This window comes from Lupinus angustifolius, chromosome LG09 (genome assembly GCF_001865875.1).
Source record: "Lupinus angustifolius cultivar Tanjil chromosome LG09, LupAngTanjil_v1.0, whole genome shotgun sequence".
NCBI classification, from domain to species: domain Eukaryota; kingdom Viridiplantae; phylum Streptophyta; class Magnoliopsida; order Fabales; family Fabaceae; genus Lupinus; species Lupinus angustifolius.
Genome location: NC_032017.1, coordinates 8668358 through 8682808, shown reverse-complemented (window position 1 = coordinate 8682808; position 14451 = coordinate 8668358). Strand labels below are relative to the sequence as shown.

General features: G+C 34.3%; 2 protein-coding genes across 4 annotated transcripts; one reads left to right on the top strand and one right to left on the bottom strand.

Moving 5' to 3' along the window:
• LOC109357371 (protein LOW PSII ACCUMULATION 3, chloroplastic) lies at positions 1098 to 7528 on the top strand. Of its 2 annotated transcripts, XM_019601298.1 has the most exons (13): positions 1098 to 1338; positions 1372 to 1507; positions 2408 to 2438; positions 3678 to 3770; positions 3858 to 3920; positions 4190 to 4301; positions 4478 to 4563; positions 5160 to 5218; positions 5311 to 5413; positions 5497 to 5557; positions 6435 to 6517; positions 6591 to 6671; positions 7289 to 7528. In XM_019601298.1, the coding sequence occupies exons 1-13, from the start codon at positions 1149 to 1151 to the stop codon at positions 7346 to 7348; spliced, it is 1158 nt and encodes a 385-aa protein (XP_019456843.1). In that variant the 5' UTR covers positions 1098 to 1148; the 3' UTR covers positions 7349 to 7528. The 2 variants fall into 2 exon arrangements, with proteins under 2 accessions (XP_019456843.1, XP_019456841.1); XM_019601296.1 differs by having other exon boundaries at positions 1098 to 1507.
• LOC109355922 (putative cyclic nucleotide-gated ion channel 8) lies at positions 7967 to 13980 on the bottom strand. 2 transcript variants are annotated; one of them, XM_019599204.1, is made up of 8 exons: positions 13963 to 13980; positions 13089 to 13231; positions 12029 to 12611; positions 11484 to 11696; positions 10952 to 11259; positions 10011 to 10122; positions 9310 to 9546; positions 7967 to 8824 (listed from the first exon to the last, which is right to left on the bottom strand). In XM_019599204.1, the coding sequence occupies exons 2-8, from the start codon at positions 13145 to 13147 to the stop codon at positions 8096 to 8098; spliced, it is 2241 nt and encodes a 746-aa protein (XP_019454749.1). In that variant the 5' UTR covers positions 13148 to 13231; positions 13963 to 13980; the 3' UTR covers positions 7967 to 8095. The 2 variants fall into 2 exon arrangements, with proteins under 2 accessions (XP_019454749.1, XP_019454750.1); XM_019599205.1 differs by lacking the exon at positions 13963 to 13980 and having other exon boundaries at positions 12029 to 12623; positions 13089 to 13212.

Here is a 14451-nt window from a genome sequence, read left to right as displayed (position 1 = left end):
TATTCTTAGATTAATGATAAACATTAAATTATATATATAGATTAACAAAAAGTAGGAAGAAAAATATGTGAGGAGGAGGTGACATGTGACATGAAAGAAAAAATGTAAGGAGAAAATGACATGTGGCATGAGGGAAGGAGAAAGTGACATGTGGTATGAGGGAAGGAGAAAGTGACATGTGGCATGAGGGAATGAGAAAGTGACATGTGACATGAGGGAATGAGAAAGTGACATGTGACATGAGGGAATGAGAAAGTGACATGTGACATGAGGGAATGAGAAAGTGACATGTGACATGAGGGAATGAGAAAGTGACATGTGACATGATGAAGTTTTTTTATTATATTGTTAATAGATTTGGATAAGAAACCTTATTCTATAGGTGATCAATTTTCATTGATTTGATTTATGGCCCATTATTCGTGTATATTTCGTCTCAGATGTGATCATATAGTAATTCTCAAATCTTATGAGTTGTGCTATGCCATTGATGCTTCGCTTTGAAGGATGTAAATCTTCTTTTATGCTTTTGTTTATTGATAGTAGTGTAAATAATGATTTTCAAGACAAACAAATTATCAAGAGTCTAGTAGATTAACCTAGGCCTTCTAAAAAAATTCAAACTTTTGTCTCAAGGCTATGAAGATTTGAAAGGAATGTTTGAGGGAAAATATCAATATTAACTAACTAAAAATCTTATAAATAGGGGAGGATTTATAACATTACCATTTTCTAATCACTATCAACATAATTAATAAAGGATTAATAGATTAAATATATCAATATAGTAATCCAAAATAATATATATGAATATTGTATAATATAATTAGATGTCTCTCTAATGTAAAGATATGTACACGGTTAATTTATAATTAACATTCATTTGTATTACTTATGTTTTAAAGAAAGTCAATAATAATAAAATAAAGTTACTAACCATATAAAAATTTATTAGAATATTTTTTTTGTAATAGTAACTAATTCCTTTTGGAATACGCGACTATCCTCCCAACAAATGATGTCCCGAACGGAAGTGAACTCATTTGGCAGACTTGTTTGAAGGGTAAGAAAATCCATATAAGAATATATCATCCTCTTTCCTATTATCCCTTTTTGTGTGTTGTGGATTGTGTTACAACACCAACACTATGTTACTTATCTCTTCAATCTCCAAGTTCACTTCTTCTCTCCCATGCAACCACACTTTTCTTCATTCTTCTTCTCTTCAAAACCTTTCATCATTCAAACTCACAACAACAACAACTACTACTACTACTACCAAAATTCAAAGCATTGGAATTGGAAGAGAAGAACCATCATATTCTTCTGAATCACAACAACAACAACAACAACAACAACAACAACAACAAAAACAAGTTAGGTTTGATCCTAAAGATGGTGTTGCTGTTTACAAACCAAAATCATATCAAGTTCTTGTCGATGATGCTGCCAATTCTCTTGCTTTTGCTCTTCAGGATGGAAAACTTCGACTTGAGATAGATTTCCCGTATATATATTTTTTCATTTTCCTTGCATTTTTGCTTTTTATCAATGCAAATTAGTGACCCCATTTGGTAAAAACTCTTACTTGCAAGAATAATTGATCTTTTCAATTAAAAAAAAAGTGATTTTTTATATATTTACATATCACTTCACGCACTTGCAAAAGTGGAGTTTAAAAAAATGCTGATTTTTTAGAAGCTATAACTTCTAAAAAAACACTTTTTTTTAATGAAGAAAGATGATTTCCCTTATATATGTTTTCTGTTTCCTTGCATTTTTGCTTTTTATGAATGCAAATTAGTGACCCCATTTGATAAAATCTCTTACTTGCAAGAATATTTGGTCTTTTCAAATAAAAAAGTGATTTTTTTTATATTTGTATATCAGTTCTCGCACTTGCAAAAGTTGAGTTAAAAAAATGCTGATTTTTGAGAAGCTATGTTTTTTACCTTCTAAAAAAATCACTTTTTTTTTAATGAAGAAAACTGATTTCCCTTATATATGTTTTCTGTTTCCTTTCATTTTCACTCTCTCTGAATTCAAATTAGTGATCCTATTTGATAAAAAGTTTGATTTGAAATAACTCAGGCTACTTTGTTTATGCTTTTTTCAGATAAGAAAGTGATTGTTTTGATAAATAAAAAACCATTTTTGATGTTTGTAATTTTGTATATTTGTTTGGTAATAGCAGAAGCTGAAAATTGGCTGAAATTCTGTTTTTTTCTAGAAGCTATATTATTCAGCTTCTCAAAAAATCACCTTTTCTAGGGAAGAAAACTTATGTAGATTCACTTTTTTTGGCCTAGCCAAAAGGGATTAATAGCTTATACTGTTTGGGTTTTGAACTCTTTGATGTGGTTTCTGTGTGCTTCACTGATTTTTCTCCCTGTGGTTGTGTATGCAGGCCATTGCCGAGTGACATATCCTCTTATAAGGTATTTTTCTTTGCTCTATGTCTCTCATCAAACAAACATTATCAACTCAATCATTATTCATAGTATCTAGGCGGCATGCCTTTCGATGCACTACTAACTATTAAGTTCCTAAAGCTTCGATTATGCTCTATCGAATTTAAATTTTTGGTGATCTTTGCAATGTTGGGAATTCTATTCAAGTGTGAGTGTTAAGTTAAAATCATGCCTTGGTAAGAATGAGTTAAGCGAAAAACATATAAGTGGAATGAACTACAGATTTAGAACATAATGGAGTGAAACGAAATGTTCTTTTCGTTCCACTTCCACCCCTGTTGGGTATATTAACTGTGAAATGTTACATTGAATATGAGGGGATCTGTGAAAAAGTTTATAAGTGGAAAAACCTATGGAATCATTATCTTAATGTTTTAGCTCAAGACGTGGTGTCTCACTTATGGGTGACTCTTCACTCTTCCTATGCCCGATAACAATGGGACTCCCTGGTGGTTGGAGGTTCCCTGGTCGCAGACGGGTCCAACAAATGGTATCAGAGCTAATGATTTCACTGAGACATGTTGGACTTAAGGGGGAGCGGGGGCCATGGACCAGTAAGTGTGTGTTACTCACACTTGACGAGAGGGGATGAGTGGAAGAATTTATAAGTGGAAAAGACTCGTGAAACCATTGCCATAAGGTTTTGTCTCAAGGTGTAGTGTCTCACTTATGGGTGACTCTTCACTCTTCCCATGTCCAATAACAATGAGACTCTCAGGTGGTTAGAGGGTCACTGGTCGTAGACATGCCCAACAACCCCTCTTAGTAGAACCAAAAGGTTCCACTTTTGACCCCTTATCTTTTTCAACTCTATTTATAAAATATACCCAACATAGGGTAGGACATGTTATGTTGCCCACTACTACGGTTTCTTGCTTAGTTCATTGATGAAGATCTCTCTAGCTTTTGGGCTCCCCTATGACCTAACAGACAGACGCGGTATTGTTATTGACAGTGCCATACCTTGTCCGGGAGCATATAGTATTTTATTATGCCTATTTATACGCTCATTTCATCTACTATTCTTTTTACTAGTGGTCTATTTCAAAATATCAATCCATTTAGTTGATTTTTATATCAATAATCTATGCGAGTCTAACAGAGGTTTCATGCTTGAAGATCATGTTGTTGTTGACTACTTGAATTATTGTGAGGCATGCTTCTTTTCTGATTACGAAATTTTCTCAAATTCCTAAATATTTCAAGGGATCTTCAGATGATTTCATTGATGCCAACATTCAACTTGCCTTGGCTGTTGTAAGGAAGCTCCAGGAGACAAAAAAAACCAGAGCTTGCATAGTAAGAACTAAGCAGACGCATTTCTTTTTTCCCTTCCGAAGCAATAAGTACTTATTTTATCTATAACGTTTGACCTTTTTACTGTAGGTATTCCCTGATAAACCAGAAAAGCGTCGTGCCTGTCAGTTGTTCAAAGCGGCTTTGGATTCAGTAAGGAAAAATAACTCATTATGAATTTGTTCCTCGTGTTTCTAATGAATTAATTGATTCCTATTGAATTTATGTAATTATTTATGAAGTCGTGCCAACAAAAGATCGCAACATTGGAAAATTTTAAGTATTTAAACTAGTTACTGTCACAAATGTCCTTTAAAGTCAAGAATAAGATTTAATCAATTGGCATGGATTCGGACAAAAGATATCATATTTATATCATAGCCTTCCGTATTTTGAAGTGTTATATTTTGTTTTACTTCCAGATTGACGGCGTTACCATAGGTTCCTTAGATGATGTCCCTGGTGGACCATTGACTTCGTTTTTCAGATCTGTTAGGAGCACCCTTGATTTTGACTTCGAAGATGACAATGAAGGTTAGTTCTCAGCGAAAAGTTGCATTACCACACCTTTCTAAGTACCATAGTCAAAACTTATGAATGACTATTTATCAAATTCTTTTCAAGACATATATCGGTGATGTAGTGTTGCTTTGTAAATCATGTGCATGATAAAAATAATAATTCGGCACTTTCATTTCTTACAAACACAGGTCGTTGGCAATCTAGTGAGCCTCCATCACTCTACATATTCATTAACTGCAGTACACGCGAACTTGGTTATATAGAGAAGTATGTGGTATGGTGTCTCTGCCATTAGAAGGTTTCCGGAACTTTTTTCCAGTTCCAATTTTTTATTTCCTTATGAAATTTCGTCACATCTTTATCTGCATTGCCATGGTCTTGCTTTTTTAGTCAGAAAATGTTTAGTTTCGATTCATTGGCAATAATTTGCAATAATATACAATAACTTCAATCCTTTCATATGATTTTTCATCAGCATATAAGATTCTGCAATCTATAGAGTTTAGCTTCATAAGTCTATCCCTCATAGCACCAAGGCCTTCAATCTTAAAACTTTATCTAGGCTCTGGTTTTGATGACCTTTATTGGCAAATTGTATGATTAATTCTTAATACATAAGAGTTATCTGCAACAACAACCAAACCTTTATCTCGGCTACATGGACCGAACGATGCCATAATACTCTATCATAAATTATTTTCATTCACAAAGCATTGAGCTCTAAGTCTTTCTTTATCATTTCCTGTATGGTTTTTCTTGGTCTCTCTCTTCCGTTATATGCAATTAAAAATAATATATTCTGTGCACTAGCTTTACTTAGGTGCTATAGCTTAATGCATATCTTCTATTGTTACTACTCGAATTTTGCAGGAAACATTTGCTTCGTCAACACCAACACTTTTATTTAATCTTGAACTAGACACATTGCGGTATATGCTTTTACGTATTTTTTCTTCATTTATGCCTAAATCCTTAACTTCTTAACATATGTTTTTATAGAGAAAATTTCTTGAATTTACAGTGCTGATTTAGGCCTTCTAGGCTTCCCAACCAAAGATTTGCACTACCGCTTTCTTTCTCAATTCACCCCAGTGTTCTATATTCGAATCAGAGACTATTCAAAGGTACCCTTTATTGAGTTAACTCTAGATGTTGATCATTTCCTCTATTCATGGGGATTGGTTTTTAACCCTTTTTTGTTTCATAGACAGTCGCAATAGCACCTTATATTGTCAATTACAGCGGAGCTGTGTTCCGGCAGTACCCAGGTATGGCTATATATTTAGAAAAGTGATATATCCTGCTACAAATCCACCTACACCATAAGAAAAGTAACAACATTGTGTTGCAAGATGGTAATTTGTTTATTAATGATTAGTTTGCAAGTTATATGTCACTTTCTTGTGGTGTAGGAGGATTTGTAGGAGAATTTTATAGGATGATATATCATTATTCTTATATTTATATGGGCTTTTGTACACACAAAAGCAGATGCATACATGTCTATAAGCATGTTCATATCTTAATTTTTTTTATCTATCAATAGTGTGATCACACATTACATCAAATGAATGTTAAGGTTAACCAAAACTGGAATACAGTGCTAAGAAAGTTGCAAAAGTAGTGTGATACTGTGATAAACTACTGATTTTATTATACCTATGATAATAGCATCTGACCTGACAAGGAAGTCATTTTTTCAGTCTATGTAACATGTTTTTTTAATAAAAGAATGTTACTATTTACTTCCCTTTATAGCCAGGGACAGTGTTTCTACTCTGGTGTCTGGGCCTAATTAGTGAGGGAAATAAGAATATGGCCATATTTTCTTCCGGTTTCTTGTTACTCTTTTAACGGTCAAAATTTGATTGTTGTGGTTATTCAATTGACTTGGACAAATCCCTTAAAATGCCTGGTGAATGATAAAAAAATTAGCTTTGTCGTCCATGCTCTTTTCTGGTGCATATTACATGGTAATTAAGAGCAGTATATCCATTCCTATAATCGAGTGGCGCCATATATTTTGCCAGCGGTTAATACCGGATACACAACAATTGTATTTGATTCATATTGTATGACTAATATACTTTAATTTACCAATAATATGGATGTTGCACTAAATTGTTTCATCATAATCTTGTTCAGGTCCTTGGCAAGTAATGCTTAAACAAGCAGATGGTTCTTACGCTTGCGTAGCAGAAAGTGCTACGCGCTTCACCCTTGGGGAAGTTAGTTCACAAACTTCACCGCAATTTCGTTTTAACTCCTACTACTTTCATATTAATCTATTGATTTATATAGGCCAAGGAAGAACTGTTGAGGGTCCTAGGACTTCAAGAAGAAGAGGGAAGCTCTCTCCAGTTTCTTCGAAGAGGCTACAAGGTGTTTTTCTTATTAATCTTCTCTGTAATTTTATGCATGCCTTCACCATGGTGGCTTTCGCTGTATTTATTTATATTGGTATTCTTCTTCGCGATAAAATTTGCATGTTTTTGTGGTCTCACATATTCATCCTTTATAGTGTTATTGATGTCCTAAAAACTTTTATTAAGCACTTTTTCGGCAAGCACTTGAACAGACTTATAACATGAGAGCTTATGACTTTCATGTAAGTATTTTTAGCTTATTTCATAAGCTTCTCTAATAAGCTTATTGAAAGTAGCTAAAAAACACATAGGAGTTCATAAACTATTTTCATAAGCTCTTCCAAACACTTTCTTAAGTGTTTATATGATACAATATACTCAAATAAGCTCTTCCAAATTGTTACTTTTTTTCTTCGTATTCTTAGTTCTGTTGTTCTACCTGCATAACTCTTCATCCTATTCAAATATTTATTCAAGTGGATTGAGTGAATTCTTGTATGTAACCTGGATATTTTGTGAGTATCGAGTTCGTTCGGTTTCTTGCTATTGTGTTTTTTGTTATAAATTTTGTAACTTATTTTGGCCATGTTTCTAGTTTATTGATAAAGTTCTCTGAATTGTGTAATACTGCAGTCAAGTACATGGTGGGAAGAAGATTTTGATTTGGAAGTATCTTCTGCATGGAGGAGTTGAATAATATATAGTATCACAAGAGATTGTGTTTTGTTGTATCCACATGTAGTGGACACTTTATATACTATATAATCAAGGAATGCATTTTCTAAATGCCCTCTTTTTTTTTTAAAATATTCTTTAAAATGTGTAATATTTTGCCATCTATGTAACCCATTTGTGTCATGTTTTCTTCATCAATTGTAACATGTATATTATGTTTGATATAGCATATCCCTGAAAGATGGTTGTTATTGATGCATTTTATAAAAGAAAGTGTGGCCTGGTATACGAGTTTCATACCTAACTGAGACCTGGGATAATAGATGTACGTAACTTTATCTTCACAAGGGAATATACTATTTCCAAGATTTAAACTCATAATCTTTAGGTTGAAAGCGCATTGTGCCTATCATGCAAAACACAGTGAAGTGTTCATTCGTCATTGAAGTTATAATTTAAAAAGACAATAAAATCCGATATTGGTATTAGTATTGGTGCTTGATAGATGAGTTAATGAAGCACCAATAATTGTTCATGTTGTTTACTCCATTTTTTAGCAAATCCAAATGTCAAGTTGGATTATTGTTTACATGAGGGTAAGGATTGAAAACTAAATAAAAAATGAAGACACCAATGTTCATTGAAATTCAACAAATCTAGAATTTTTATATCAGCTGATGATTACATTTTTTACAATTTTAGAAGGACAATCACACTCTACATGAAGACATTGTAATTAGTCCTCATAACAGAAAAACATATCAATCATTCTTCATCACCAAGAGCACTAAAGTCAGGTTCTGAGGGCTTCTGGATTTTCGCCAAGTCCATAGAACTCGAACCACGAAGTCTACGACCTTGAAGATTAGCAGCAAAGCGCGAAGCATAGATAGTTGAACCAAGTCCAAACCTCTTTGATGATGAACCTTCACTATGTGGAACCAAGGCTCTTGCAGAATCATTACCACCATCATCTGAGTCATAGAAGTCTTCTTCCTCCTCCTTCCTGCGCTGTTCCGCGACTTTCCTCCTCATATGTCTCCTCCATGCAGCTTGAATGAAGATTGCAGCCCATGTTCTCCACTGCTGCGAGTAGAAACGGAACGTGTGCTGAACTTGTCTACTATGAATGTGCCTGAACTGTGAAGCAACAAACTTCAACTCTTCTGCTTCCAATGCAAATGCCTCTACTTCATTTATAGCCTTCACTGTCCTTGTAGATGATGGCAAGTTAGCTGCGGATTTCGGATCCAGTGCCCATGTTAGTAGCTCTTCACCGCAGAAGTCGGCTTCTTTTAGAAGACCTCGGTTGAAAAAACCACTTCTTCCACCATCTGTAGTTACACTTTCGAGACGACCGCGAATGATGAAGAGCATCTCATTAACTGGATCTCCTTCCCTAACTATGTAAGTGCTTTCGGTATACAAACTAGGCTTCAATCTCTCGCATATAGCGTCAAGCAAGCGTTCTTCCATGTTAGCAAAGAGAGGCACCTGAATTATACATAACAGTACTGAGAAAATGAAGACATAGGTAGTGATTGGTTTGTTTTTTGTTTTCTGTCCTAGTTGATCCCGATTCGACATTACCAATATATTGATTTTTCACCAAAACCAAATACTTTTGTCTATAAATACTGCATATTTATTCCAGTCATAAATCTATTTTCTTCAATTTCAGTTGATCTGTTTTCACCAATAATTACAAAAAAGACAAAACTTAGATTTTGTTCTGCATGCTCTTGTGGTGCTGTTTTTCAATAATAATGTAAGTTGTGTAGAAACTCATAACTGAAAAAGCAACACATTCCCATCACAAAACTTAGAAAATGAGAAACAAAGTGATAACAAAGAGTAATTTTTGTAATGAAAACATATAAACTGAAAATAGAAACATGAACCAAACCTATGGCCACCTTTTAGATGTATAACAATAAGACATGTCAAATAGCACAAGCCAGAGTACACACTGAACTCACCCTTCTAACCAAATTCAAGCAAAGATGTCGTTTAATATCTCTTCTGAGATCTTTTGGAAGACTCTGAACCAAATTCTCTTCATCTACTCCTCTTGTGTTCAGCCACTTGTATTGGTCATACTTTCTGACTCTTTCCCTTAGCTCCGGAGGAAGTAAACGATGATGCATCCACTGCTCAGAGTCGCGTCTTTTGATCCTCATTTCCTCGAGACGAACTGACATTGATTGAAGGTATGTCTGTCCATTTGCATAGATAACACAAAAAGCTTAGAACTATAGTGAAAATTTGTTAGTTACTTTCCTCAATGTGACATGTACATGTAATGTTATACCATTTTAAAAGCATAAGGATTGTATGAGGAGTAGCATGAACAACCAAAAGTGTTAGATACAAGAGTGTTGTAAAATTTTATTGAACACTTTTGAGAACTCTAGTAATTTTGTTGTATCCATTAGATTAGAACATTGGAATATGATTCAGTAATATAATAGTCTCTCTTTCCTAAGCATTATGTTTAGAAATATATGTTAATGTCTTTAACTTACTTCTTATCAAACAAAGGTGTAGACAGAAAATTGATATAATTGAGAAATGGATTGAATCATTTATTTGTAGAGATGATTCCCACTATTATATTATGTCAATCAATATATCAGTTATCATTGTCAATAAATGAATATGTATAGTGAATTTTTTGTACCTGCATGTTTCCAATGAGAAGAGAAAAAAGGACTAGCCCCATAATAGCTATTACAATGGAAAACAAAACCTCTCCAGGGTAAGTACTAGTTAGAAGCCCCTGTCCAAGTGTACTGTTAAACATAAAACAGAAGGTTCTTAGGCTTGTAAAACTTGAGAAGAAAAAATAGCAATTTCAAGTGCATTCAAATACACACATGACCAACAAGGATTTGGTCTAGTGGTGTAAAGTCCCGCTCGATCCCCAGAATGACTAAAAGGCAAAGGGTTCGATTCCTAGGATCGACACTTGTTGGGAGGGACAGCCACGTACCACGAAAAGGATTAGTTCCTTACCCATAAGATGGGGGTACTATTGGTAGGTGAAGATAGTAGTTAAGAAATAACAATGAATTATGAAGCTTGTTACCACACATAAGTATTTACAACTTTATTGCTTGGACATGTGAGGTATAAGTGTCAACATGTCATCTTATAGTGTTAATTACAAAGTCAAACTGTCATAATACTATTTTGAATCAATAGGAACAAAATATATTTGCGAAGGAAATCTTGTGAAAATTAAGAATACTAGACAACATTCTTAAAAAGAAATTACATTGATATCCTCTGATGTTTAGCTTAATTACATTCGGCACATCTGTTGTTTTAAAAGCTGCATTCACGTATAGGCCGATGTAATTACACTTAGCACCTCTACATGGGTGGTAAATGTAATGATAAGTAGATCTTAAGGGAGGTAATTGTCACTTTCGAAACATCAGAGGATGTCGAGCGCCAGAGTGTAACTAAGCTAAACATCGAGACGTTAGTGTAATTTCGCCTATTCCTAATTCATTGCTGGCACCAACTAGTACTAGTGGACTTTCATGACTCACTCTACATGTCAAACATATGCAGATAGTGTTATAAGTATTTAGAAAAACAGACCAAGGAATATACCTCAAGTTTTGAAGGCCCCACCATAAGCAGTAACAGAATTTAGGAAACACTTCTATGGAAGCAACAATACCAGATTGTATAGCTTGAGTGAAGATTCCATAATTAAATTGCGAGTCTTCCTCGCCGGAGCAGCGACTTCTAAGAACAGTTTGGCTGATATTTCGCCAACTTTCATACCCTGGAATATGCTTATTAGAACTCCCACAGTACAAGAAATGTACATAACAATTTCGAACTTCTTTACAAGCTTCCTTCCAACAAGTATCATTGCGTTCTATGGCTAGTAAGTACCACACAGAACCTGTTATCTGTCACATTAAGGAAAAGAATCTCATTAGAATGAACTTCTTATCGTATGAGGAGGAATTCGTTTACCCGATGTAAACCATTTTGCGCTTGAAAGTAAGTGTTGAGTGAAAAAAGGCGAACACCGGAATGAACGAATCTATCCTTTATTAGTACATTCTCTTCATGCTTTACTATGTTATCCTTTATGGAACAAGAAATGGATCATTTTATGGCATGCACTTACATGACTAGCAAGCATATACCAAATCAAATAGTACATGGCACCAAGAAGTGCATTTTCGGAAAAAACACCAGCTGTCTTTTTAACTTCTGAAGCTAAGGGTAGAAATCGTAGAAATCTCGGAAAATATTGCAGGATGACAATTCTTAACAGTGCTGTTTTTGTGGCTAAAACCTCTGCTCGTCTTGTTTTGTAGAGATACTTCCACACTATAATCTGCAGTGAACATGTAGATATATAACTGAACTACATTGGCAAAACAAATGAACAAATCTTACTCAAATCATCGACCTATCATTGCGGTTGAGTTTAGTAGCCGGCCTTCAACAACAATGGCACAAACACCAGACACTAACAGACAGATACTAAGCCATGGGCAATGTCCAAAACATAGGACACGGTACAATTGATGTCGTGTGCGTAAGCACGAGAGGGAGCAAGCAAAACGAAGTTAAGTTGAACATGACAGAAGATCTAACAAATTGAGAATTATGAACATTCAGAACACTCCAATTAAAGATAGGTGAAACATTATGAAGTCGACAAACCTGTGGCATAGGCAGCACAGAAATGAAGTCGACAATGAAGTAACGTTGTAAGTATCGCTTGGCAATCTGTGCAGGATCTATGACAAGTTCACCTCTTCCGAATACACGAGATGAAGGTGCTATATAAGCAGTGCGGAACTGAAAACTTATGCGGATGAGATAAATACAATCGAATATTGTTCGCAGCGTAACAGCGAAACTCGCTAGCTTGTTATCTATGGCGAGGCAAAATGATTTGTGGTTGAAATAAGGAAGATAAAACAAGAAAGGATCACAAGCTACTGAAAATATGCAAAGAAGCTCGAAAAACTTGTTCCAATACAGAAGGTTCTTATCTTGAGGATCAAATACTTTTTTCTCCGATACTCTAAGATCTTCGGGGAACACTGACCAAGTGACTCCACTTCTGAGCGATCTTCCGAGTGTTACAAGTCCATCTGATCCTCTCTTCACTCCTTGCCTAAACGATTTCGATGGAGTCTTTTTACCGCGACGACGAAAAGGAAGACAATCTAAGTTAAATCTTAATTTCTTCATTCCGGTTGAGCTAGATGGCAATGACAAATCATCCAGTTCATCCAACCTACATCATCCACTGTATGTTAACAACTTAGCCTCCTTCTTTCACACCTCTAAAGAATAACTTAGCAAGAATGTAACAAGAAAATGGAATTAAAATCAAAAGATTAGATTAATATCAACTATCATGGTCGAGTAAATACTTATTTTAGTCCCTCATGTTTTTCAACCTTACCAGTTTGGTCGCTCAAATTTTGAAAAACCCAAAATGGTTCCCAAACATTTCAAATATGGGTCAAACTAGTCATTACCAATTGTTGTAAAACATGCTAAAAAAGACTAATTTGACCTACATTTGAATTTTTGGGTACCATTTTGGCTTTTTCAAATTTTGAGAGACCAAAGTGATTAGATCGATCAATATGAGAGACTAAAATAGATATGTACCTTCTAATAACAATTAATATATGAACTCCAAAACATATTTTGGACATGTTAAGTTTAAGTACAACAGAAAGAGAAATGTTATATGATTATATACCTTACAAATTTCTCCATTTGGCCACCAATATATTGTGACTTATAACCATTGTCAAACATTTTGAAGAAATATCATAAAGTTCCCTCCACCAACGATACCAAATCTCTCTAGAACTTTCCTGTAATATGAGAAAGTCTAGTGTCCTGCAATGCAGAAGAAACATATAGTAAACTAATAACTCAAACACAGAAATTTTCCAATAACATTTTTTCTTGTCTTAAATCCTCCATATGTGGAAGACACATTTAAGGGGGAAATACTCTCTCGATATCTATCTTTCTTTCACAACACTCGAACCTAACACAATGCTTAAGGTGAACCAAGCTTCTTGTCATTTAGAGATGGTCAGTGATTCAAATTGAAGACAATAATACGTGATGTGGCTGCAATATTGCGGTGACCGCCACTACCGCAATAACATTACAATTGTGGTGTGACATTGAATCACAATTATGTTGTCGTATTTGTCCGCAACACAACTGCATGAGACAACATTTGAATTTCATTGGACTGCATGAAATTCAGAAATATTTCAGACCACAACGATCGTAATGTGTATTGTAATCACAATTATAGCAATAACGATCGCAACCGCAATTTAAAATATTGAGTAATAACAATCTGATATGGCATTTTGGTGGGTTGCCAAGATGTATATTGTTAAATTGAAAATGCATAATCCTAGAAATACATTGATCATATTGTTTTTTTCCTCAACAATCCTATCCCCTGGGTGAAAATTAACAAAAACATAATCATGTATATTACATTTCTAATAAGAATTGGAAGGATAAAAAATGGTAATGTGGGTATGAATATGAACATACAATGATAATGATTGATGGGAGGGAGATGAATCTAGAAAGAGAGAAACCTCGTAATGGTGGAGGCTTCTTTAGATTAATTAAGGAATAATCGTTATGGCGGTTATATGTTTCCCCGCCAAGATGATTCCTTGCATGCCCATGCATGACTTATATATATATAGAGGATGTGGGAGAAATTTTAGCTTTTTTGGTAATAAGAAGTGTACGTGAAACAAAACTTTAACTTTTTTGTTATTCTTATGGATGGTAAGAGGGTGAATCGAGTGTAGGTAGTGTTTTCGCGTACCCATATTTACACTATTTAAGGGTACACACACGGGTAATGAGTATTTGCGGGTACTTAATGAGTTTTTAAGTTTCAATATATATTTTATAATAATCAATACATATAAAATAATTATTACATGACTAATAAAATTTGTGTAAATGCTAAATTTATTATATATTTCATTCATTAAAATTCATTATAAAATAATACAAAAATGGATAATATATAGTTATAAAGTAATAATAAAAATGTAACACATATAAATTAT